This window comes from Dromiciops gliroides, chromosome 6, assembly GCF_019393635.1.
Source record: "Dromiciops gliroides isolate mDroGli1 chromosome 6, mDroGli1.pri, whole genome shotgun sequence".
Classification (NCBI taxonomy): Eukaryota; Metazoa; Chordata; class Mammalia; order Microbiotheria; family Microbiotheriidae; genus Dromiciops; species Dromiciops gliroides.
The window spans coordinates 279,097,835-279,124,972 of record NC_057866.1 but is presented as its reverse complement, the minus strand read 5'-3'; the positions used below and the strand labels follow the sequence as shown (position 1 = coordinate 279,124,972).

At 45.0% G+C, this 27,138-nt stretch overlaps 1 protein-coding gene across 1 annotated transcript in view; it reads left to right on the top strand.

Annotated features, from left to right (window-relative positions):
* The window catches only part of TUSC3 (tumor suppressor candidate 3), a 55,917-nt gene extending 47,354 nt beyond the window's left edge, over positions 1 to 8,563 (top strand). The window contains exons 10-11 of the mRNA XM_043972389.1: positions 3,706 to 3,731; positions 8,142 to 8,563. Coding sequence (XP_043828324.1) covers positions 3,706 to 3,712 — 7 coding nt within the window. The 3' untranslated portion in view covers positions 3,713 to 3,731; positions 8,142 to 8,563. The remainder of the gene's footprint in view (positions 1 to 3,705; positions 3,732 to 8,141) is intronic.
* The last annotated feature ends 18,575 nt before the right edge of the window (positions 8,564 to 27,138 follow it).

The window sequence follows — 27,138 nt, the reverse complement described above, 5'->3', positions numbered from 1 at the left end:
GCTGGGGGCCGCATCAGAGACAGGAAGGGGGTGTATCTGAGAGGGTCGCACGTGAATCTACAGGAGATGCAGCAGGGCTGAACACCAGGCCTTGCTTGTTACCCTCTTGGATATAGAGATGAGGAAGAGGGAGGGGCCCAAGAGGGCTCCTGGGTTGGGAACCCGGGCACTGGGAGGGTCGGGGAGGGCCTAGGGGAAAACAGATGAGTTGTGTGAGTGTGTTCGTTGAGGGTCAGCAAGCTCCAGGGAGTGAGGGAATTGTGCGCTGGGGAGGAGGTGAAATGAGCAGTTCAGAGAGGCCTGGAGAGTGTGGAGGGAGCCCGGAGGGTGTGGACACTTCTTCAGTGGAGGGTCAGCATCAGAAGGCTGCCGGACACAGGTCCTGAGCATTCTGGGGAGTCTAGGCTGATCCAGGATGTCTTACCCCTGCCACCCCCCATCCCAGGAAGGGCAGAAGAAATGCCCCCAGCTATGTGTTTGAGGTAGAGGCCTCCGGGTGCAAAACACTGTTGGCCTTCCCTAGGTGCTTTGATGGGGACAAGGATAGGATGGGGTGCAAAGGTCTATCTGGAAAAGGTACTAGGGGGCAGCTAGGTGGCACAGTGGATAAAGCACTGGCTCTGGATTCAGGAGAACCTGAGTTCAAATCCAGCCTCAGACACTTGACACTTTCTAGCTGTGTGGCCCTGGGCAAGTCACTTAACCCTCATTGCCCCACCAAAAAAAAAAAAAAAGGTACTAAAAGGTGGCATCTGAAGGGACTCAGTGACTTCTAATCTCCGAAATGTTGTTACAGAAATGAGGGAGTTCACAGCCTGGCACAGGAAGCCCTGGGAAATCCGAGCCCTGCTGATGTCACCCCAGGGGCTTTGGTCTAGTTTCTGGACCTGGTGTAGGCTCAGAGAAAAGTATCAAAGGAAAGAATGCATTCAGAACTAAGAGCAGTAGAAAAACCCATTTAAAACACGTATCAGCATCCGTCCATCCGTCTGTCTGTGTGTCTCTACTTAGCCATCCATGTCCGTGTATGTACATGCACATACAAAGATCTCTGTGTCTGGGGGTCTCCCCAAAAGGCTGGTCCGCCGCAATACATGCTGGGCTTTCTCCCAGGCACTAGAGTCGATGAGACCGTGAAGATGCCCGTGCTGTCCTCAGACGCTTACGTTCTCTTAAAGGGCACAGAGTGTGTGCCCACCCAGGCAAGCAGATGCTGAATCATACAGTCGTTTGGAGAGAGACGGTGTATGTGGGGGATAGGGGCAGGGGGCACAACTCGGCGTGTTTGCAGTCCTGACCCTCTGGAAGCCCTTGTAGGCCCTGCCTACAAGGCTCTGATCCAGAATAGGGCCCACCCCACCCCCATTCCTTCCTCCATTTATGAGAGCATGAAATGATCATTAAAGAAAGTCAGGAAGTTATTAACTGCTCTGCTTTGGGAGGAGAGAGGTGGTGATGCGAGGCCAGGGGAGGAAGACAAAGAGAAGGGGAGGAGACAGAGATACATACAGAAAGAGAGAGAGAGAGATAGAGGACAGAGGGAGGGAAGGGAACAGGAGTGGGGAGAGAGAAAGACATATGGGGAGACAGAGACAGGGAGGAGAAGAGGAGGGAGACAGAGCCATGTGTACCCAGAGTGAGAGAGAGAGGCAGAGGAAGAGAGGAGAGAGACAGACCTCAGTGGGGAGGAGAGAGGTGCATACTGTGAGAGGTGCAGGTGGAGGTCAGAGGAGGCAGAGAGCCAAAGGGGAGCCCCTCTCACTTGGGGGCCCTTCTGGCCTGTTTCCACCCTGTCCACCCGACAGCAGTTTCCCTCCTCTCTGCACCTCCTTGGGCCTTTCCCCACGTGCTGTGCATCAGGGATTTCCTCCCCACAGCAAGGCCCCCTTGACCATGGTTGGTCCGGTCTGCCTCAGATGGCCGGGTCCCTCCTCCATAGTTCCCACCCACCATCACCTCTCTAACAGTTGTGTTCCCATCCTCCTCTGCTTGAATCTCCACCTTCCTGGGCTTCTCGCTCAAACAATTCCCATCTCTTTAAGTGGATTTGCTCTCTAGTGAATTTCTGAACATCGCTCCTGATGTTCACTGGAACAGTCGTATAAGATGGGGTGTTCTGCTTGGGGGTGCAACAGCAAGACTGGATCAGGCCTGCGGGGGGGGGGGGGGGGGCGGGAGAGCAAAGCGCCTCCCACAGGGAGCAGCCGGTCTGGGTGGCCTGGAGAGCGTTTTAGTGGAGTTGCATGAAGGAAGCCTGGGAAGTGGACGTTAAGCGCTAAGCCAAGTCTGCATCATACCCTGTCAAGTCTTTGTTGGAAGCCACCCTGACCTCTTGAGCCCCGGGGAGTGACGTGGTCAGGCTGGTGCTGTAAGAAGGTGAGGTGGTGACCGTGCAGAGAGCAGACTAGGGACAAGGGAGGCCTGTGAGGAGAAGGGATGGCCTGGACTAGGGCAGGCTCCGGGTGGGAGCCAGCCTGGACAAGTGAGCGATTTCCCACAAAGAGCCAGTGAGGGCCGAGAGTCCGGCTTTGGTGGGATTCCCGGAGCCACCTCCCTGTGCTGGCCCAGGCACACTTCCAAGGCCTTTGCCCCCATGCACCCTTAAAAGAAATGCACTAAGAGAAGGATTGAAAGGGTTAGGGTTGGAGCTTACAGTCCCTCCCGAGGGCACAAGTGCTCTCGTGGTGCATTGGTGCTGAGAGCAGAGAGCAGGCCAGAAAAAAGCCCGGGGCCTGAGTTGGACCACAGGGCTTCCCAGGCAGAGGTGACCGGACTTTTGGATTGTTGCTCTCCCTACCCAGATGAAAACATATCCCGGGGGGTCAGTTGTTCTGGCTTTAGCAGATGCAGTCTGGGTGTCAGGGGAGGAGAGCTTTCTGTATGCGTAAGCTTGAGCCAAACCCTCCCAGAATGAGCCCATCTATTTCTGTCCTGACCCCAGTGCACACGTGTTACAGGGGAGTTTCTCTCTCACAAATACCAGCTTGGGATGTGAGAGATTGTGCCGGGCTTCCACCCTTTCCCTGTAGCTTGACTTTTCTAGGGCTTTGAATCTGTCCAGAAAGGTCTTCCCTTCCTCTTTATCTCTGGGAGGGTAGCAGATGACATGGGTTCAAATTCCACGCCATAATTTCCTTCAGGTGTGTCCTGGGCTAGCTGCTCACTCATCGCTGGTCCTCCTGGTTCTCCCAGGGGCCTGCTGGACAGCTAGCTCCCCTGGATGTCCCTGAAACGTGTCCTGTGTACTCTTCATGGCTCTATCCAGGCTGGAGCCTGTCCTCATCCCTCTGGAGTCCTTGACTGTGTCCTCCTTCCCAGGTGGCCACTCCAGCACTCCCCACCCTTGGCAACCACGCCCGGTCCAAGCCCTTCCCGCCTCTGGCCAAGACTTGCAGGCCCCGCCTGTGGGCCTCCCTGCTGCCATCCCCTCCTCACAGCTGCCAACACGCTCCTAGTCTGAGTGTGCTTCCACTGCGGGGAGGTGCCTGGGACACACGGCTCTCCCCGACCATTGCCCTGCTCTGGGACGCGCTTTTCATGCTCATCGGGTTGGCCCTTGGCTCACCGGATGGCATCTCCTGCCTTGGGGCTTTGGCTCCAGAGCATGTCCTCACCGCTGTGTGCCCACTCCCTGCCCCGCGGCCCCGTCTCCCTGCAGTGCCCTGTGAGGGCGGCACCTTTCATTTTTGTCTTTTGTTTCCCCAGTGCCTAGCCCAGTGCCTGGCCCCTCGGTGAGTAGTGGCTTCTCACGTTTACTTAACTGAATTCAGGCTGCTGAAAGCCTTACGTCTGGGGTCCCCCTGCAGCCTTGTAAGCTTCTGTGGCCTCATTGGCTCAGGAATCCATCAGTAGGATGCTGGAGGCCTGGGATGGGTTTTGCCAGTTACTTCCCGGGCGCCTTCCCCTATCCCTCAGAGACCCTTCCCAGGATGGCCCTTGGGGAGGCTCTAAAACGCCCTGCCCCTCCCAGAGACCCTGACATCATGACAGCAAGGAGTCTGGCCCGAGGGCTCAGTGCTGGGCAGGGCTGCCCAGAGAGGCCTCTGTCCTCTGGGAATGCCCAGACACAGCAAGGAGGACTCCAGCTGCCTCTGATTATCCCATGGGGCAATGAGGACTGACACAGGATCGGTGGGACTGCCCAGCTGAGGAGGCTGGGAGCGTCAGGACTGGGGTGGCCCGCCCAGGCCCTGTTACAGCCCCATCCAGATAGGGGACCTTCCTCCCTCATTCCACACCAGGCCTCCTGTCTCTCTGCATCAGGCACTGCAGACAAAGCAGAATAACGCGACTCTCTCTGTTCCCAACGGCCCGGCCTGGGTTCAGGTCCCTCTTCCCCCATTCTGGTGATGTTTGAAACATGTCTCAGGGTGGGGGCACTTGGTGGTCCGGCCCCCACTGCTGGACACGGATGACAGTAGAGCAGAGAACACAGGGGAGGAACGTAAGAAGGAGGAAACTGAGAAGCGGCAGAAATGCTTCGGTCCATGTGAGTGCTCTGGCTGTGTGGAGGATGTGGCCTGGGCTTGAGGTCAGAACCGAGAAATGAGATCTGCTGAGAGCGCGCCTCAGCCCAGGCGGGGGCAGGTGCCCAGCTCCTTGTGAGACTCCTAAAGGGCAGGCATGGCAGCCAGAGAGGCCTGTGGGGGCAGGTCTCTGTCAGGCTGGGCCATGCCAGGCAACGTTTGGGCATCAGCCATGTCACTCGCTTCTTTCTCTTAATACTAGCCCCGTCCACAAGAGGGGAAGGGAGGTGCACTGGTGTGTCAGTGTTTCCCTTGTGACTCCGGTGGAACCCATGGTTGGAGTTTGGCTGGGGAAGGGGGGGGTCACAGATGGAAGAAAGGAAAGGGGTGCCATCGAGCACTGCCTGCTGGGGACAGCGCTGGAGACTGAGAGGAAATGACCTCCAGGGTGTGCTTAGGACTGAGGGAAGGAATCGGCCATAGGGCATCTAGAGGAGGGCATGTGAGCAAACGTCAGCACGATTGTTGAAGTTTCCTCCCTAGGATAAGAACAGCTCTTGGGGTGCACTGAGGGGGGATTCCTTGCAAGGGCAGCAAAAGTGACCTGAGGCCCAGTAGATATGCCTGGCCCCAAGACCTTGAAAGGGGGATAGATATCAAGAGTTTGATGCTCTGAAGGGGGGCCACCTGCCCAGGGATGGTGGCAGAGATAGGAGGGTGTGCCCTTGGCCATGGGGAGCTGTGGGAGGAAGGGGGAGGGAAGCAGGGACTGGGTGTGAGATGACAAGCCTCAAGGGCCACCCCTGCCTCCTGGGGACTGGGCCCCCTCTCCCATCCAGCGTGAATGTAGATGCCCGATCATCCCAGGCTGCCATGGCGCTCCATAGCTCCCTCTCACCTCTGGAGGGCTCCGGCCCCCCACCTCTACCTGCAGCCCCCTTTCTGTGGAAATCTGCTGCCTCCTCCCTGGTCCCAGAATCCCTGGCGTGCCTCATTCTGAGTTCCCATGACACCCCAGGACCGCAGGAAGCATCGACAAGGATTTTGTCATCTTTGGCCTGGCAGCAGAGCCCGCCGCTGCAGCCTCCCAGAGGTTTGGGCCCCTGTCGATCTTGCTTGACAAAGGCGACACCATAACTTAGAGTCAGTTGGAAAGAGACTAAAGAGTGGGGGGAGGAGTTGGAGCATCTTCAGTCTGATCATTTTAAACAAGTGATTGGTGGCCGGAAGATGAGCTAGGTTGGGAAGTGCGAGCCACAGTGGCATCCTTGGCACCCTAGGTTTAGGCAGCTGATATCAGTCAGACGTCATGCACAGGAGGACCCCAGAAGAGCATACACCTGCCTGCACCTGCACCTGCACCTGCCCCTGCTGCAAACACAGAACCAGGAAGGGAGAGGAGACTACAGGGTGTCCCCAGAGAATGAGGGATGGTGGGGACATCGTCATGGTGTCAAGGGATGGTGACAGTCCTCCCCTTCACTCCTCCCCTGTATGCGATCTCAGAAAAGGTCTCAGTTATCACCCAGCCTGGACAGGCAGTGGGGTCCCAGGTGGCTTCGGGCACCTCCCAGCAGAACCTCATTCAGAAGACTCGCCCTGCGTGCGCACACTTCCCAGGGAAAACAAAAGGAAACTGACAGAAAAAGCCCCCCAGAACAGGCCACCCTCAGAGCCTCACTGCCCACCACACGGAGCCCACCGGGCCCTCTGGCCACCCTTCCTGGACAAGCACAAAACTCAGACGGGGCCTTGAAGGCCATTCCCCAGGCAGATCATCCGAAGGCTTTCCCTGGGCCTCAGCCCTTGGGGATGCCTGTGGGGAGAACTTTGGGCAACACACAGCTGGAGGGATGCAGGGTATGGCAGGAGCACAAGGCCTTTAAAGGGAAGAGTCAGTAGGCCCTGCAGAATCAGAGGGAGTGGTGAGTGCCCAGTGCTTGCCTGCGACCTTCTCCACAAGAGGCGGACCTTGTGAGCAGCTGCATTGGACCAGATTCTGCCTGCCAAAGGAGGAGCCAGCATGAGAGGAGTGGGGGCTCTCTGTGACCAGAGGTGGGCGCTTATGTGAACGGTTCATCGTGCAGATAAGAGAAAGGGTTGGGGGATAACTGGGCCGGAGGAAGTACTGGCTGATGCTGGCTAAAGTGTGATGTCCTCATTAGGCTCCACGGCAGAGCTGAGCGGCTGCTTCTCTTCCCGAGGGGTCCAGTGACCCACCAGGCCCCGTACTATGGCTTCTCTTGCTCTGAGATGCTGGTGTACTTGTGAGCCAACTCTTGAGGAGCAAAGTTTGGGAGGCAGGGCCTGCTCACCTGTGGTCAGCGACGAGGCCTGTGCCCCAAACCTTTCCAAGCTGGCAGAGATCTTTGCTCCAGGGCCATCTCCACACCCTAATACATCACCCGAGTGAAGGTCTTGCATGCATAGAATCTATTTCTTTATGTGGGAATAACTTTAGATAAGCCAGGAGCCCTTCACCATTTTTTGTGTCCATTAGTCTGGTGAAACAAATGGACCCTTTCTCAGAATCATAGTTTTAAAGGCATAAAATAAAATAGAGTTAAAAAGTTTTGAAACCAAATGTATTGAAATGCCAAAGCAAACCTTTTTTCAACAAGGGACTGGGCCCCTGGCTAAGAGCCCCTTCTCTAATCCAAATTCATTTCACAGATGGGGAAATGGAGAGTAAGGGATGTAAAATGATGTGTTGGTCTTTGACTTTGAATGAATTCATTTCTGTAAATTTAATTTTTGAATCTTTGTTTGAAAAGGGAATAGTCAGAAACATCAGTAGGAAATTCAGTAACAGGTTGTGGCTTCTTTGTTGTGGTTTTCCTTTGTTGGATTTATCTGGATTTTATAGTGTGACCGAAAGCCACCTACTCCAAACAGGAAAACAAGGGAACTTTCCCACCAATTTACTTGAGTAGTTCCTAAATTCATAAAAATAAGATTCATGAATGTATCCATGCTTTGTGAGGGAATTGACCGTTCATAAACGTCCTAGCACTGTTCTGGCCTTTGCTGTAGTTAGCAGCCCTCGCTCAGTGTTTGGTGAATTCACTTGGGTTCGGGATGTTCTGGGTCTGTATCCATGTGGGGAGGCTCTGACCCATGGGCGACCCCAGACCAGAAGAAGGTGCCTAGCTGGATGTTGAGCCCTAGTGTTCTGCTGGCCACCGTGGTCCTTGAGCCTTGGATAGCACATGTCACAGAGGAGATAGCTACAGGCCACAGAGAGATGTGGTGGCCCTTGAAATTCATGAGCCTTCCTAAAGAGTATTCAAAGGGTCCTTCTCCCATTGCAGGGCCTACCTGGACCCTCTCCCGCTGCCAGCCACACCTCCCCACCCCCTTCCCTTGTGTGACCTCTAGGCAATGGCCACAGGTCCCCGACCCGCTTCCTCCTGACATCCTGTCCTCTTCCCCTCCAAGTTTACCCTTCCAGACCCAGTAAAAGGGTTTGGCCACTTCATTGAACAGCCCGACGTTAACTTCAATACAATTGCCTTCCATTTTGTCCTATTAAATACTTTTATAGTCCGATATCTTTGGACATTGTTTTGGAAAATGTTTAATATGGAATAAGTTTGAAAAGCTTTATTTATTCTGGGACTTGGGGATAAGGCTCTTGTTATTTGCAGCATTTAATATTTTTTCTCTCTTTTGCAGCTTTTTAATTAAATGAAATCCTTCAGGATTTGCCCAAGATGAATGTTTACCATGAAGATAAACTGTACCTGATCCTGATACCAACATTATGTTCTTTAGAATTTGGGTGGTTACTACAGTAACTGTGATAAGTTAGACCCATCTTGTTCCTAATGAATTGTGCATTTTGCTAGTGAAAATAACAGACCATTTAATTTGTGGAAAGACATGCCGGAGGTAAACACCACCTTTACAAAGGACACATCAGACAGTTGTTCGAGGGTATTATTTATTTCCAGGATGTGGTGCAGGATTGAAGTAAAATTCTTAGTCAAAGAAACCCACATGTTCTTGCCAATGTCCCAGACACAAGCTATATGCATGAAATTTGTGTCTATGTGTATGAATTAGCCCTGTGCCTGTGATAAAGTGAATGAGCTCTCACAAGTAGTGTTCAAGCAGTGTTTTTTTTTGGGGGGGAAGAACAAGGTTTGGTGCAGGAGCCTGGGTGGTCGATGATGCTCCCAAATGGATACCTTGTGGGGGCCACCACTGTGACTGAGATCTCAGCACATAGCAGGCATCTGGGCTAAGCCCAAAACATAGGCCTCCCTGGCAGCCACCATGCTTGTGCTCTGTAGAGAGCTCTCCAGGCATCGACGGCAGCCTGGCAGGTGGCAGGGGACCCATACTGGGAGGGAGAGCTGAGAGTTAGAGTTCTGGAGATCAAAGCTTCAGAAGAAAACCTTTTCATGACTACAGCCTGAGAGAGGTGAGGTCAGTGAGAAGGCCAGCAGGAAAGGAACTGGAAGGTTTGGTGGACTCTGGTAGTCCAGAAAAGCACACAGAATCTTGGGCTCCCCTGAGAGAGGCATAGTGTTCAGGCCTAGAAAGGTGACAGCGCCACTCCTGCGTAGCTCTGGGCTCCACCTCTTGGAAATGACTGGTGTCCTGAGGAGGCCAGTAGATAATTGGAAGGAACTGAGAAAGATGAACCTCAATCAAGGGAGATGTTGATTGGAGTGGCCCTTCCAATAATTGAAGGGCTGTGCTCTGGAAGCGGGATTAACCTTGTCCTTTTGGATCCTAGAGGGCAGAATTCCTATGGGAGCAGGGTGGACTTGTCCAAGAGATGCCTCCTAACCATTAGAGCCATTTGAGGGGGGGGGGGGCTGCCCTGGGAGGCAGTGGGCTCCCCCTACCCGAGGACTTCAAGCACAGGTTAGGTCATGGCTCATTCAGGGGCTTCTTGTTCAGAAGCTGGCTTGCACTAGGGGATCTCTGGGGTCTCCCCCTCCAAGGGGAGCTGGGTGACTTGACTCAGTGGAGGGATTTGCTGTGCACACTGACTGCTGCTCCTGGAGGCAGAAGGAAAAGCTCATGAAAGCAGGTTCTTAATTCGAGTGAACTTTGGTTGGGGGTAGTACTAGGTGAAACACCCCCAAGTCCCCTTTAATAAGCTGCTTTGGGGCCCATTGCCTGATTTTGATTGGCTTCTGAACACTTTCCATTTGCTACGTTGCCCAGGACGGGGCAAGGCCCAGGTGGTTGCCTGCTGAACTCATTTTGCTTGAAGGAGCTATTTGATGCAGATTCCTGTCGGTGTGTGACTTCCCTGGGTCTCAGGCTCATAGACTCTCAAGGGTCACTGGGTCCAAACCCCTGCTGCACTGATGGGCGCCTGAACACTTTGTCAGACAGCCCATTTCACCTTTTGGAGCATCTTAGTCATTAGGACCCTGGGTGTGTCCAAGTGTAATCCCAACAAACGCAGGGCATATGTGCACACGGGTTTCCAAGCCTAGCTCGTTCTCCCAGGGCTGCCTGGGGCCATGTTGTGAAACAGTTGCCCCCCCACCCCCACTCTCATGGCTACCCACACAGGGACAGGACCCCAGCTCATGCTTCTGTCCAGGTGAGCTGCTGCTTCCAAGGTGGCCCAAGCAGGGGAGGGGGCAGCAGGACCAGCCTCTGCCTTGGTCTGTGCTGCCAGAAGGCCCTTTGTTGTTTTGGGCTGTCGTGACACACATCTAATTATGTGGACTTGCTGGCCTCTGCCTCTCACTCAGTAGCCCCTTAAATGTTTGTCCATCTCATAAGGACAGTGTCAGGGAGGCCAGGCCATTGGTTACCAGCCCTTCCAGGCTAGTCATTGCATCTCTTCTCATGAGCTGATTGGGTGGATATTCCAATCTACTCTGGGATCACATGGGTGGAGGACCAGGGAATTTTGGCCATCAGACCAACCAGGAGCTACAAATCCACAGTAAGAACTGAATCGGAAGAGATCAAGCAACAGACTCCTCCCCTGCGTGCCCCATCTGTGCATGAATGGGCACCATTTCATTTTGTCTTGGACCCCCATAGAAGCTGTGGGGAAGGGAAGGACATCCCCACATACTCCTGGTCCTGAGGAAGGAGGCTTCTGCAGCATGCAGTTTGGACACCTCCCTGACCTGAACTCTCATTGCTCAGCCCCCATCAAACCCATGCCAGGTCATCTTTGCAGGAGTCATCAATCCACTGAAGCTCCCCCCACCAGCACAACCACCGTCTATGGCTTCCCAGCCCAGTCATGGGGGCTTCAATCATCCCTTGACACCCACGTATGATACGCTGCAACAACCATACTTGTTGCTATCTCTGGAGGTCAGCCTGGTTGGTGTGATAGTGTGTGCCTTTGTGTGTGGTCTGTATCCACTCCCATCTTACATAATAGGGGTATACCAGGGCCTGAAAAAGTAGTGAGCTTTCCCTTTATTCTTGCCACCACCCCACGTGGGTCCCACATCCTACTTTCCCTAAGCAAAATAATCCCGAGCTGATTGCCAGTGTGTGATCTTGTTGGAACGGTCATAAAGGAGATGCTAGTATCGACATTTTACAGATTAGGGAAACTGAGGCAGAAAAGCAAAAAGACTGACCCAAGAACTCATTACTGTCTGCAGTAGGATTCCAATTTCATTCCCCTCAGCCCCAAATCCAATACTTTTCATTTGCCCCTCCTAGCCGCCTCATTGAGATATATCATCCCTCCCACTCCAGATCCAAAAGTGATTAGGCTCACCCCCTAATTAAAGAGAAGAAATATTAGCTGAAATTATGTGGCAAGGAGAGGAGAGCATTACCACAGTTGGATAGAGTTCTTCAGGGAACCATGTCCACTCGGTTTATAAACCACTGGGACATTGCTACTAGTCTGAGTCCTTCATACAAGACAAGAGGTTCTACTGCAAATACTGAGTAATTTACAGTCGACTGTTTTTTTTGTTCCCTTTTTCCTGATGCACACCGTTCAGAAAGCACATCGGGTACTTCACATGTAAACAGCTATGTGTTTTTAAACAACGAGTTATTCCTTTCTTAAAGCTTCATGATTTTTATGAGACCTGAATCTATCTCATCCTCTGGCTCCGTACCGTTTATGGTAGAGAGTAATTCCCTCATTCATGTGAAGCAATTTTCACTACCTGAACCTTCCCCCTGCCAAAGCTTAATCCTATTTCCAAGATAAATATGCTCCTAAAAGCTGTGACCTATCTTGAATAGACTTGTGTATGTCCCTTTAAGATTCCCAGGCAGTGCTTTCCAGCTCTAAAACCAAAATAATCATCAATAAACATAGATTAAGCACCCTGCTGTGTGTCTAGCAGCCTGCTAAGCACTTTGCTTTCAGGGCCCTCTGAATTGCACATCCCGGATGTCCATTGGTTCTCAACCCCCTGAGACATTTCTCCCTTGGATTTTGGAATTTCAGTCCTGAGAGACAGAGGACAAAAAAATCAGGAATGACAAAACAGGCAGAGACTTGGGGCTATAAGATCAATAAATGAATATAGAACTAGAGGAGTGTGGAATCACGACCTGAGTCCTCAGAGGGGATCAGGGCTGGCTCATCTGCACGTCTCTTTGGCACAGGAACACAGGCCAAGCTACCAGCAGGTATCTGTCTAACTGGGGGCTCCAAGGCTTTTGTGATTTCTTTGCATCTCCAGCTTCTAACACAGTGCATGGCGATAGTAGATGCCAACAATGTTAGTAATCATGCAGATTAATAACTTTTTGTATGAAAAATTCCATAAAATAGGGTATCATGAATGGTAAAGGATACCAAATCCATAATATAGATACCTTGTGATCTGAGAGCCATTTTGTTGCCCCTAGGTCAAAAAGTGAGCTCATCCTTGTAACTAGTGCGGCTGATTAATTTTCCAGGAAGAAAAAGAGCACACACACCCTAAACCATCCCCCAGGAATATGGTAGGAAAGGCCTGAGGATTCTACTCTGCTTCTGTCTAGTGGGAGGAAGGAGAAGAAGGCACTATGTGTCAAAAGCATCAGCCATCTCAACCCTTCACAGTAATACCCACTGGTGTTAAGGATACTCATATCACCCACAACACAAAATTCTTGTGTGGAAAACACTGCTAGCCCTAAAGCCATGTTGAAGCTCAGATTATAATGAAGAATTGTTATCCTCAAGAATTTTCAGTAACAAAAGTTACTCAAATTTTGTAGTTTATTCCAAAATCTTTTTAAAGACAGTAAGATGCCTCACATTTTGATGTTGCTCATGCCTCCCACAACTCCCATAAACCACTGAAAGATGATCAGTTTCCATCCCAAGATTCCATGACACCTGAACTCAAGATTGTACCACACCCTGCTGGACAGGTGAGCCCTTTCTTGTCTTGACCTGTCTCTGCCATGAAGATACACCAACACCCACAATGGAAGTCCAACCTTGAAAACCACTGGATGCCCAAGAAGATGCTAAGGGCATCTGCTCCACTGTACTTCCCTTGTGTAGTGTCCCCTCATCTACTCACATTTTCATCTTTCCAATCCTTTGTGCCCCCACTTTGGGTTAAAAATTCAGGGCTGAGATGATGATAGCTAACATTTATGTAGTTTATACTATGTGCCAGTCACTGTATGAAGCACTTTACAAATAATATTTCATTTGATCTCCACTACAACCCTGGGATGTATATGCTATGAGTATCCCCATTTTGCAGTTGAGGAAACTGAGGTAGGGAGCACTTAAGTGATTTGCCCAGGGTGACATAACTAGTAAGTGTTTGGGGCTGGATTTGAACTCAGGTCTTCTGGATTCCAGACCCCGTGCTCTCTCCCTTAAGCCCCTTAATGCCAATGACTAATAGGTCTTTTAGGGGTTGCTAACCCAAGGGCTATGAACTTTAAAAACTATAACTATTTCTATATAATTGGTTACCTTGGTAAATCATCGTAATTATTTTGCTCTTACAACATTATTCTGAAAAGGCTTCACCAGACTGTCCACAAGGACCATGGCACAAAAAGGGGGAATTAGAGAATCCTTGATTTAAGTGCTTGCTAGGGTCTTCCATATTTGAGGGAGCGATCATCTGAAATCAAGCTCCAGCTTGTCTGCATCCATTGCTGAGGGTGGAGGGAATCCACACCCCTGTGACATTCACTGTCACCATCAGTTACTCTCCTAGTTGGTTTTCTTCCCCTGGATGGACCATCAGGGGGTCTAAATACAGGGGCCCACCTTTCAGCACCGTCACTCCTTTGCAAATACCTTGGGATGACTTAATTTATGCTGACCACTACCGGCAGATGAAGGATATCTGTCAGGCCTGGACACTGTATATCTGCTTTTCCTTAGATACTCCCTCACATAGAAGCCTCATACCAGTGTAACTAAAGAAATGGCCAGGTCCTCCTTACTCATTTCTCAGAGGTAACTGATTATTTAGTGGATTCAAGGGCTGATGAGCTATTAAAATAGATATGGTGTATTGTCTGCAGATGTTTCAGGACACCTGGAGTAAGACTTCACTTGCAATCTATTTTTTCATATTCTCACATGGTCACACCCAACTCTGTACCTGCATGTCCCCAAAGTCAATCATGAACATGGTCCTAGTTACCAGAAAGGACTGAGGAAGAATGGGTGAAGCAAGTAGACTCTTAAGGATGTCTCCTTGTCCTAGTCTGGTGGCATTCAGCTTCTGATACACAAATGGCTGGTTCTCCTCTTGAGTGAACTCAGTATTTGTGGGGCCTTTGATCTATTTCAGCCTGTTGATGAAGGCTTTGGTCCACTACACACACACACACACACACACACACACTACTCTATACATTGCATTATTCAGTGGGGTCTTACTAAAGTCACAAGATGACACTTTGATAATCCCAAGTGAGGGACCAAAACTATGATTAATAACTGAAGAGCTTGTGGCCAATCCAGGTCATCTGATTCAGATGCACCTGCAGCCTATTCTCATCCAGGTTGTTTTAATCTTGATGTTCTGTACCTCTCTCTTCCTCATTTCCTCTACCGTTGGTACAAGGGCTTATTTTCCTTGGGACTCCAGCTTACTTGAAAAAAATGGCATCAGTTTCACTAGAATGGAGAGAGCCTGAATATTTAGAGTGAGAAGACCTGGGCTTCAGACTTCACCTTCTGACTAATTTCCCCTCTAGACCTCAACTTTCAAACTCTACTTCTAGAGGGATTCTTGGTGGCTCATCTCCTTCCCGCCAGCTAGCAGTGCCTCCCGGCAGTAGCTAGTGTTTGGCTGACAACTTGCCTGTCCCGTGACACAGACTCCCAGAAGGTACTGATCTGCCCACTGGGTTCAGAACACTGCCCACTGCTGCCATAGAATGAATGGCAAAAAATCAGCCCAAACTCTCACTGCCTAAAGAGGGAATTGTATTGTCAAAGCACTTTCCAAAAACTTAGGACATTCTTTAACCTTTCCCTTCATGTTCTCTAAGGACATGAATTAGAACAGTGGTCAGGTGTTGCTTCTCCCAAGGGAATGGAACTTTGTCAGTTCTATCTTTTTATTGCTTTTTTTTCTAAATCTTCCACCCAGCAAGTAAGGAACATCTGCTTCCAGTTAATAGGCTGCAAGAGGAATTCTTTTAGCTCCTTCTGATTGTAGATGCTTCTCCATGTAATAATTCTAGATGTCTCCTCTTATTTTTAGATAAAGAGGGGGCACCCAAGCATGCCTATAATTAGCCATTTTATGCCTCATTTAGTAATCCTGAGCATGGACAGTACACACAAAAATAGCCACTTTTTGGTGCGTTCGTGCTTAGTGAGCCACATTGGAATGTTGTTTGTTAGCTCAAGGATGTATGTCTCACCACTATAGTGAAAACTTCATGCTCAGCACCTAGATGTGTTCCTAGGCAAGAACAGGGGACTGATAAATTTTATGAAAACATATGTTGAAAACTATCTCTACATGTAACTAGAAAATAATAAAATACTTATGACTAAAAAAAGAACAGGGGACTGATGATGTGTATTAAAATATAATCATTAAAAATATAATCAAGCAGGTCAGCTAGGTGGTGCAATGTATAGTGCACCAGCCCAGGATTCAGGAGGACCTGAGTTCAAATCCATCCTCAGACACTTGAAACTTACTAGCTGGGTGACTCTGGGCAAGTCACTTAACCCCAACTGCCTCACCAAAAAAACAAAAGCAAAAACAAAAAATATAATCAAGCCCAATTTTATACAGAGGAGAAAGGTGCAAGGCAGGTTTTCAAATAAACCTGCCACTGTTTGTGAGCCTGCTGATATGACATGAGATGACATAATATGTAATATAATTTAATATAATGGTATAATATATGAAACATCAATGTAATAAATATTATATAGTATAATGTAATAATACTTAATATCAATATAGCATTTCAAGGTTTTCAGAGTGATTTACATGCATTATATCATTTGATCCTTGCTACAACTCTTTGGAGCCAATTTATTATTTATTATCATCACCATTTTATCGACCAAAAATCACTTACCTAGCAAAAGGAATTATAATCCTTCGAGTGAAGATAGATATTTAATGAAATAGAGGACTTTCAAGCTTTCTTGATGAAATGACCATAGCTAAGGGATTCAATAAGATTACTGTTTATATTTCTACATGGGTAGTTAATACTTATAACTTTTGAGAACTTTATCATTATTAGGACAATTGAGTATATACATGGACAGAGGGACCCCATAGGAGTTGAATATGAAGCGATGATATCCAAAAAAAATAAAATAAAATAAAATTAAGGGTTGAGAAAGAGGGATCCACCGGGAGAAAGGGGGAAGGGAGAGGTAGTAAGGGGTAAATTCTCACATAAAACAGACACAAAAAAGCTTTTACAGTATAGGGAAAGAAGGTAATGGTGACCACTGCTTGAACCTTACTCTCATTGGAATTAGCTCAAAGAGGGTATACACATCACATGAAGTTGGGTATAAAAATCTATCTTACTCTTCAGGGAAGTAGGAAGGGAGAGGGATAAGAGAAGAGGGGTGCTGATAGAAAGGAGGGTGGACAGGAGGAGTTGGTAGTCAAAAACAAAACGATTTTGATGAGGCACAAGGTAAAAGCCGAGAAAGAATGATAAACAGGAGGGAAAAGTGGGATGTGGAGAAATACAGTTAGTAATCATAACTGAAGGTGAATGGGCTGAACTCACCCATAAAATGGGAATGGATAGTAGAAAGGATTGCATGATTTGGATATAAAAGGTGATACCATAAGGAAATTAGGAGACCATGGAAATAGTTGATGCATCAGATCTATGGAAAAGGAAAATTTTATGACCAAACAAGAGATAGAGAGCATTGTGAAATGCAAAATGGATATATTTTGATTATATTAAGAAGGGTTTTACATATTAGAAGGAGAGCAGAAAACTAGAGAAAATGTTTGCCTCAAGTTTCTTTGATAAAGGCCTAATTGCTCAAAATATAGAGAACTGGGTCAAATTTATTAATAATACATGTCTTTTTCCAACTGATAAATGGTCAAATGATATGAATAGGCAGTATTCAGAAGAAATCAAAGCTATTTGGGAAACATTTTTACAGACAGTGTTTCTGATAAAGGGCCTCATTTCTTTTTTGTTTGTTTTGTTTTGTCTTTTTTTTTTTTTGGCAGGCAATGGGGGGTTAAGGGACTTGCCCAGGGTCACACAGCTAGTAAGTGTCAAGTGTCCTGAGGCCGGATTTGAAAGTCAGGGGCGCTCCTGAATCCAGGGCTGGTGCTTTATTCCACTGCACCACCTAGCTGCACCCAAGGCCTCATTTCTAAAATATATAGAGAACTAAATCAAATTTATACAAATGCAAAGTCATTCCCCAATTGAGAAATGGTCAAAACATATGAACAGGCAGTTTTCAGATAAAGAAATTAAAGCTATTTATTGCCATATGAAAAAAATGCTCTAAATCATTCTTCATTAGAGAAATGAAAATTAAAACAGCTCTTAGGTACCACCTTACACCTATCAGATTGGCTAATATGACCAAAAAGGAAAATAATAAATGTTGGAGAACCTGTGGGAAAATGGGAAAACTAATGCATTGTTGGTGGAGTTGTGAACTGATCCAACCATTCTGGAGAGCAATTTGAAACTATGCCCAAAGGGCTATGGGACTGTGCATACCCTTTGACCCAGTAATACCACTACTAGGTCTGTATCCAAAGAGATCATAAAAAAGGGGAAAGGTGGGGCAGCCAGGTGGCACAATGGATAAAGTACCTGCCCTGGATTCAAGAAGACTTGAGTTCAAATCTGCCCTCAGACACTTGACTCTAGCTATGTGACCCTGGGCAAGTCACTTAACCCTCATTGCTTATGCAAAAAAAAAGAGGGAGGGAGGGGAGGATCCACACATACAAAAAATATTTATAGCAGCTCTCTTTGTGGTGGCAAAGAATTGGAAATTGTGGGAATGCCCATCAATTGGGGAATGGCTGAATAAGTTGTGCTATATGAATGTAATGAAGTACTATTGTGCTATAAGAAATGATAAGCAGTAAGTGGACTAATGCTGAGTGAAGTGAGCAGAACCAGGAGAACATTGTACACAGTAACAGCAACATTATGTGATGGTCAACTGCTAGATTTAGCTCTTCTCAGCAATAAAGTGATCCAAGAAAATTCCAAAGAACTCATGATGGAAAATGTTCTTCACATCCAGAAAAAAGAACTGTGGATTCTGAATGCAAATTGAACCATACTGTTTCTACTTTTGTTTTTTGTTTTTTTGAGGTTTTTCCTTTTGTTCTGATTCTTCTTTCACAAAATGACTAATGCAGAAATATGTTTAATGTGATTGTACATATTTAACCTATATCAGATTGCTTTCTGTCTCGGGGAGGGGAGAGGGAAGGGAGGAAGGGAGAAAAATGTGGAACTAAAAATCTTATGAAAACAAATGTTGAAAACTATATTTACATGTAACTGGAAAATAATAAAATACTTTTATGATTTAAAAAAAAAAGAAATGACAAGCAGGCAGATTCAGAAAGACCTGGAAGATTTTAATGAACCAATGCAAAATGAAGTGAACAAAATCAGCAGAACACTGTACACAGTAATTGGAATATTATACAGTGATCAACTTTGAATGACTTAGCTATTTCAGCAACATAAAGATCTAAGACAGGTTTTTTTTTTAATGTATGAGGTATTTTATTTTTTCCATTACATGTAAAGATAGTTCTCAACTTTTGTTTATACATGCTTTACAATTTCAGATTTTTCTCCCTCCCACCCCTCCCTCCCCCCTCCCCTAGACAGCAGGTAATCTGATATAGGTTATATCTATATATCTCTATACATATACATATAGATATATATATATTACACACACAGATAATATACACATAATAGCATTAATCCTATTTCTGCATTAATCCTGTTACAAGAGAATGAATCAGAGCAGTGATGCAAAACCTCAAATAGAAAAGAAAAAAAACCAACAGCACCAAAACAAAAGAAATAATATGGGTTTCAAATCAGCATCTTACTCCACAGTTTCTTTCTTTCTTTTTTTTTCTTGGATTTGGAGATCCTCTTCTATCATGAGTTCCTGGAACTCTTCTGTACCATTGCATTGGTGAGAAGAATATAGTCCATCACAGTAGGTCAACACTCAATGTTGTAGATACTGTGGTACAATGTTCTTCTGGTTCTGCTCATCTCACTCATCATCAGCTCATGTAAGACCCTCCAGGTTTCTCTGAACTCTTCCTGCTCATCATTTCTTACAGCACAATAGTAATTCCATTGTATCCATATACCACAACTTGTCCAGCCATTCCCCAATTGATGGGCACCCCCCTCACTTCCAATTCCTTGCTACCACGTAAAGAGCAGCTATAAATATTTTTGTATATGTGGGTCCCTTTCCCCCTTCCATGATTTCTTTTGGGCAAAAGACCTAAAAGTGGGATTGCTGGGTCCAAAGGGTATGCACAGCTTTATCGCCCTTTGGGCATAATTCCAATTGCTCTCCAAATGGTTGGATCAGCTCACAGCTCCACCAACAATGTATTAGTGTTCCAATTTCTCCACAGCCTCTCCAACATTTATTATCTTCCTTTTTTGTCATTTTAGCCAATCTGATAGGTGTCAGGTGGTACCTCAGAGTTGTTTTAATTTGCATCTCTCTAATCATTAGAGATTTAGAGCATTTTTTTCATATGGGAATAGATAGCTTTGGTTTCTTCATCAGAAAACCTGCCTGTTCATATCCTTTGGACCACTTCTCAATTGGGGGAATGACTTGGATTCTTATAAATTTGATTTAGATCCCTATATTTTAGAGATGAGGCCTTTATCAGAAGCACTGGCCTCAAAAATTGTTTCCCAGCTTCTGCTCCTTCCAATTTTGGATGGCATTGCTTCTGTTTGTACAAAATTTTTTTCATGTAATATAATCAAAATCATCCATTTTGCATTTTATAATATACTCTATCTCTTGTTTGGTCAAAAACTGTTTTCCTTTCCAAAGATCTGATAGGTACACTATTCCTTTCTCTCCTAATTTACCTATGGTAATCACCTCTTATGTCTAAATCAGTATCCATTTTGACCTTATTTTAGTATAAGGTGTAAGATGTTGGTCTATGCCTAATTTCTGCCATACCATCTTCCAGTTTTCCCCAGCAGTTTTTGTCAAATACTGAGTTCCTATTCAGAAGCTGGAGTCTGTTGGGTTTATCAAACACTACATTACTAGTGTCATTTACTACTGCATTTCCTGAGCCTAGCCTATTCCATTGATCTACCACTCTATTTTTTAGCCAGTACCAGATAGTTTTGATGACTGCCGCTTTATAGTAAAGCTCCAGGTTTGTACCTACCGCTAACCCACCTTCCTGTGAATTTTTTTTCATTATTTCCCTGGATATCTTGATTTTTGTTTTTCCAGATGAATTTTGTTATTATTTTTTCTAGCTGTATAAAATAATTTTTAGGTAGTCTGATTGTATGGCACTGAATAAGTAAATTAATTTAGGCAGTATTGTCATTTTCACTATATTAGCTCTGCCTATCCATGAGCAATTGATATCTTTCCAATTATTTAGATCTGATTTGATTTGTGTGAAGAGTGTTTGGTAGTTGTGTTCATAGAGTTCCTGGGTTTGTCTTGGCAAGTAGACTCCCAAGTATTTTATATTATCTACCGTATTTTAAAATGGAATTTCTCTTTCTATCTCTTGCTGCTGGACTTTGTTGGTCATGTATAGAAATACTGATGATTTATGTGGATTTATTTTATATCTGCTACTTGCTAAAGTTGTTAATTGTTTCAAGTAATTTTTGACTTGATTCTCGAGGATTCCTTAAGTATACCATCATATCATCTGCAAAGAGTGATAGTTTTGTTTCTCCTTGCCTATTTAATTCCTTTAATTCCCTTCTCTTCTCTGATTGCTAAAGCTAACATTTCTAGGACAATATTAAATAATAGGGGTGATAATGGACATCCCTGTTTCACCCCTGATCTTATTGGGAAGGCCTCTAATTTATCTCCATTGAATATAATACTTGCTGATGGCTTTAGGTAGATACTGTTTATTATTCTAAGGAAAGCTCCCCCTATTCCTAAACTCTCTAGTGTTTTTATTAGGAATGGATGCTGTACTTTGTCAAAAGCTTTCTCTGCATCTATTGAGATAATCATATGATTTTGGTTGGTTTTCTTATTGATGTGGTTGATTATGTTAATAGTTTTCCTAATGTTGAACCAGCCCTGCATTCCTGGTATAAATCCCACCTGGTCATAGTGTATTATCCTGGTGATCACTTGCTGTAATCTCCTTGCTAATATCTTATTTAAGATTTTAGCATCAATATTCATTAGGGAAATTGGTCTATAATTTTCTTTCTCTGTTTTTGCTTTGCCTGGTTTTGGTATCACCACCATATTTGTGTCATAAAACGAATTTGTAGAACTCCTTCTTCCCCTATTTTTCCAAATAATTGGTATAAGAAGTGGAATTAATTGTTCTTTAAATGTTTGATTAAAATTCACCCGTAAACCCATCTGGCCCTGGGGATTTTTTTCTTAGGGAGTTCATTAATAGCTTGTTCAATTTCTTTTCTAATATGGGTTTATTTAGGATTTTATTTCCTTTTCAGTTAACCTGGCAGTTTGTATCTTTGTAAATATTCATCCATTTCATTTGATTGTCAAATTTATTTGGCATACAGTGTGGCAAAATATTTCCTAATTATTGCTTTAATTTCCACTTCATTGGTGATACATCACCCTTTTCATTTTTGATACTGTAATTTGGTTTTCTTCTTTCTTTTTTTAATCAAATTAACCAATATTTTATCTATTTTATTGGTTTTTTCATAAACCAGCTCTTAGTTTTATTGATTAATTCTATAGTTTTTTTGCTTTCAATCTTATTAATTTCTCCTTTAATTTTCAGGATCTCTAATTTAGTGTCTAATTGGGGATTTCTAATTTGTTCTTTTTCTAACTTTTTAAGTTGCATGCCCAATTCATTAATCTCCCTTTCTCCTTTTTTATTCATGTAAGCATTTAGAGCTATAAATTTTCCCCTAAGCACTGCTTTGGCTGCATCCCATAGTTTTGTATGTTGTCTCATTATTGTCATTCTCTTGATAAAGTTATTGATTGTTTCTATGATTTCTTGTTTTGGCCCATTCATTCTTTAGAATGAAATTATTTAGTTTCCAATTGATTTTCATTCTACTTTTCCCTGGCTCTTTCTTACATGTAATTTTTATTGCATCATGATCTGAGAAGGATGCATTTACTATTTCGTGCCTTTCTACATTTGACTATTGGATGTTTTTGTGCCCTAATACATGGTCATTTTGAAAATGTGCCATGGACTGCTGAGAAAAAGGTATATTCCTTTCTATCCCCATTCAATTTTCTCCAGACTCTATCATGTCTAACTTTTCTAGTAATCTATTCACCTCTTTCACTTCTTTCTTATTTATTTTTTGGCTAGATTTATCTAATTCTGAGAGGGGAGATTCAGATCCCCCACTAGTATAAATTACTATTTAATTCCTTTTGTAACTCATTTAACTTCTCCTCTAAGAACTTGGATGCTATACCACTTGGAGCATACATATTTAATATTGATATTACTTCATTATCTATAGTACCTTTAAGTAAGATGTAATTTCCTTCATTATCTCTTTTAATTAGATCTATTTTTGGCTGCACTTTGTCTGAGATAAGGATTGCTACCCTGCCTTTTTTACTTTATCTGAGGCATAATATATTCTCTCCAGCCTTTTACCTTTACTCTGTGTGTATCTATCTGCTTCAAATGTGGTTTCTTGTAAACAGCATATTGTAGGTTCTGGTTTTTTAATCCACTCTGCAATTCACTTCCGTTTTATAGCAGAGTTCATCCCATTCACATTCACAGTTATTATTACTGACTGTCTATTCCCCTCCATTCTATTTACCCCCTTTGTACTTTTCCCCCCTTCTTTCACCCTATTCCTCCTCACCAATGTTTTACTTCTTACCCCTGCCTCCCCCGATCTGGCCTCCCTTTTTATCACCCCCCTCTCTTTTCTTTACCCTTTTCTCCCTTGCTTTTGTCCTCCCTTCTATCAGTCCCCCCCTTTCCCTTCCCCTTTTGTTTCCCTAAAGAATGAGTTAAGTTTCTTTATCCCAATGAACGTATATGTTATTCCCTCTTTGAGTCAAATCTAATGAGAATAGGGTTGAAACCATGTTCCCCCCTCCTTTCTTTCCCTCTATTTTAATAGGTTTTTTTCCACCTCTTCATATGATATAATTCATCCCATTCCACCTCCCCTTTCCTCTCCTCCCCATAGACTCCCTTTTTATCCCCTTAATTCTTTTGTATCTTCACATCAGAGACAATTTATATTTATACCCTCTCTATAAAGTCCTTCTCTCTGCCCAAATAATTTACAGTTCTTAAGAGTTATGAGTATTATCTTCCTGTGTAGAGATATAAACAGTTTAACCTAAGTAGGGTAACTTTTTTTTTTCCCCTTCTGTTTACCTTTTTAAACTTCTCTTGAGTCCTTGTATGTTGAGATCAAATTTTCTATTCAGTTCTGGTCTTTTCACCAGGAAAGATTGAAAGTCCCCATGTCATTAAATGTCCATCTTTTCCCCTGAAAGAAAATGCACATTTTTGCTGGGTAATAGATTCTCGGCTGCAATCCAAGCTCCTTTGCTTTCCGGAATATCATATTCCAAGCCTTGTGGTCCTTTAATGTTGAAGCTGCCAGGTCCTGAGCAATCCTGACTGTGGCTCCATGATATTTAAATTGCTTCTTTCTGGCTGGCTTGAGTATTTTCTCCTTCACCTGATAATTCTGGATTTTAGCTACAATATTCCTTGGAGTTTTCCTTTTGGGGTCTCTTTCAGGAGGTGATCGTGGATTCTTTCAATGATGATTTTATCCTCTGATTCTATGATATCAGGGCAGTTCTCCTTAATAATTTCCTGGAATATGGGTGTCTAGATTATTTTTCTGGTCATGGCTTTCAGGGCAGTCCAATGATTCTCAAATTGTCTCTCCTCGATCTGTTTTCCAGATCAGTTGTCTTTCCAATGAGGTATTTCACATTTTCTTTCTATTTTTTCATTTTTTGTATTCTGCTTGACTGATTCTTGGTGTCTCATGGATTCCTTATCTTCCAACTGTCCCACTTTAATTTTTAAGGCATTGTTTTCTTCAGTGAGATTAATGCACCTTTTTTTCCATTTGGCCAAGTGAATTTTTTAAGGTATTGTTTTCTTCAGTGAGGAGTGTATGCCACCTTTTTTTCCATTTGGCCCAAGTGAATTTTTTAAGGTATTGTTTTTCTTCAGTGAGATTATGCAGCTTTTTTTTCCATTTGGCCATATGAAATTTTTTAAGGCTTTGCTTTCTTCAGCTTTCCTTTTCAAGCTGCTGATTCTTTTTTCATAGTTTTTTTGTTTTGCTTTCATTTCTCTCCCCATTTTTTCTTCTACCTCTTGCAATTGATTTTTAAAATCCTTTTTGAGCTCTTCCAGAAGGCTTTTTGTTCTTGCGACCAATTCAACTTCCTTGTGAGGCTTCAGTGTAGCCAATTTGAGGCTATTGTCCTCATCTGAGTTTGTGTTGGCTTCTTCCTATTGATACAGAAGCTCTCAATGGAGAGGGCTCTTTTTGCTTCTTACCTATTATGCAGCCTATTTATTTATTCTTAAGTTGAGGTCTGCTCGGGGGGCACCAGGGTCCCTGTTTTGGGCTTTTGTGCAGGTGTATAGGTGCTGTGTGACCGGGCTTTTACTCTGAGGCCTTTATGGTGTGTGGAGATCCCCCGCCCTGCACTTCCTGTCTGATTGTGCTCAGCCAGTCAGGCGCCAGACCCCGGCGTCTGATCCCGCCGTTTTGTGGGCCCTCTCAGCCGGTGCAGGTAGGTTTTTTCCACTGTCCTTCTTGGCCACCAGATTTTTGAACCAGGTTCCGGGAGCCTCAGTTGTTCGGCTGTGGCCCACAGCTCCTGCTGACTTGCCCCGACCCCCTCGCGCTGGGTTGCTGCCCTGCGCTGGCCTCCTTTTGCCTGAGTCAGACCGACCTTTTCCTGAAGTCTTCTAAATTATCTCTGGTTGGAGGACTGTGTCTCTCTGTCTCTTTGCAGGTTCTGTAGTTTCAGAATCCGTCCAGAGGCTTGATTTAATGTTCGTTTTTGAGGGAACAGAAGGAGAGCTCAGGCAGCTTGCTGCTTCCTCTCCGTCATCTTGGCTCCGCCCTAAGACAGGTTTTGAAAAGACCTATGATGAAAAATACTATCCATCCCCAGAGAAAGGATTGATGAAGTCTGTATGCAGACCAAAGCATACTGTTTTTTACTTCATTTTTGTGGAGGGGATTTTGGTCTGTGTTCTCTTTCACAGCATGACTATATGGAAATATGTTTTTCATGACTGTACATCTATAACCTATATCAAATTGTTTGCCTTCTCAATGCTGGGGGAGGAAAGGAAAGGAGGAGGGAAGGAGAGAATTTGAACTCAGAATCTTTGAAATGTAAAAAAAATAGTTTTACATGTAATTGGGAAAAAAGAAAATATTAAAGAGGAAAAAGAACAGAGGTCTGGAAATAACAGATAATAGAAATTATAGGTTCTGTTCAAATTGGGAAGGATCTCTAGTATCCTGTACCCCAACCCTTTCATTTTACATACTAGGAAATGAGACCCAGGGAGGGGGAAAACCTTGCCCTGAGTCACATAGATTTAGAGTGTCAGAGCCAGGATTTAAACTTGGGCCTCGTGATTCCAAGTCCAGTATCTTCTCCACCTCATTGGTTGTAGCCTTAAACTGTATTTTCCAACAATAATAACTTGAGGTTATTGGATGTAAATTCAGTTTTTTAAGCCCTAGTTTGGACATGTTTTCTTCTCTCGTCAATATCACAAGACTGTCCAGAATGGCTCTCAAGGAACTAAGGTCTGTGGCTGTAATTAAGGGCTGGGGGGTAAGTGGGCAAGGGAGACAAATCAGATAGATTTCTGGAGACATTTGTCCTTTGGAGAAGAGTCTGTATTCTCCATTTCATCTCTGACCCTGCAAAAGCTCCTTCCAGGGCATGTGTGGGAGTCAGGGTCTGAAGGAAGACTTCCAAAAGTGAAACATCAATTCAGGCTTCAACAATGAGGTTCATTTATCAATCAGGACCTGTTGTCTTCCTCTGGTGACAAGAATGAAAGATGTGGGTTAAATAATAGTATCATGAGGGGCAGCTAGGTGGCACAGTGGATAGAGCTCCAGCCTGGAGTCAAGAGGACCTGAGTTCAAATCCAGCCTCAGACACTTAACATTTACTAGCTGTGTGACCCTGGGCAAGTCACTTAACCCCAACCATTACCTCACCAAAAAAATTAAATTAAATGAAAAAAAAATAATAGTATCATGAAAAAGAAATGCTGTGTAAAGTGTTGACTTAGAAGACAACAAACTCAGATTTTATGAATTTTGAAGGCCAGAGGAGGAGGAAGGGTGGGTGAGTGAATATATTTGAGGCAGCCATGATGTGTGGTGAGAAAAATACTGCCCTGCCCTTTAGGAGGCAAGGGTATGAATCCTTTCCCTAACACTACAAGTGACTACTCTCTCCCCAAGCCTCTGCTTCTTCAGCTATAACAAAGGGAATAAGAATACTGTGTTACTTGTGGTCCAGTGGGCACCCCTTTCCCATAAGGGGCTTCTGCTGTGCTCTCACAAGGACCAGGCTGATACTTATTATTAAGGAGTTTTGTGTTTCACTCACTGGTTCATTGAACACCTACCCCAGAGTTGTGGGGGAAATCTCTCAGACAAGGCTCAAGTGTAGCTCACAGCCTCACCAAAAGGGATGGACAGTGTCCTTTCTAGAAAGATAGTACAGAGTATTAGATACCAGGGACAGGACAACCTTTCCTCTGCTCTGAAAAGAAATGCTATTAGGGGAACATCAGACTCCTAGGCACACAATAGCACACACTTCAAAAAAGAGCCAGTAACTCCTCATTCCTATTGTGATGTTCTGTGAGAGGCAGCAAGGTCTCCCAGGAGATTTGTGGGAGTGCTGAGAGGGTTGCAGTCTCACTTCAGCCTGCCCTGTTGCAGCAGAAACCCAAGGTCGAGGTCTTCTGGCCAACCTCAAGAAAGACTCCTGGCTCCAGAAGATCTTCTCCTCTGA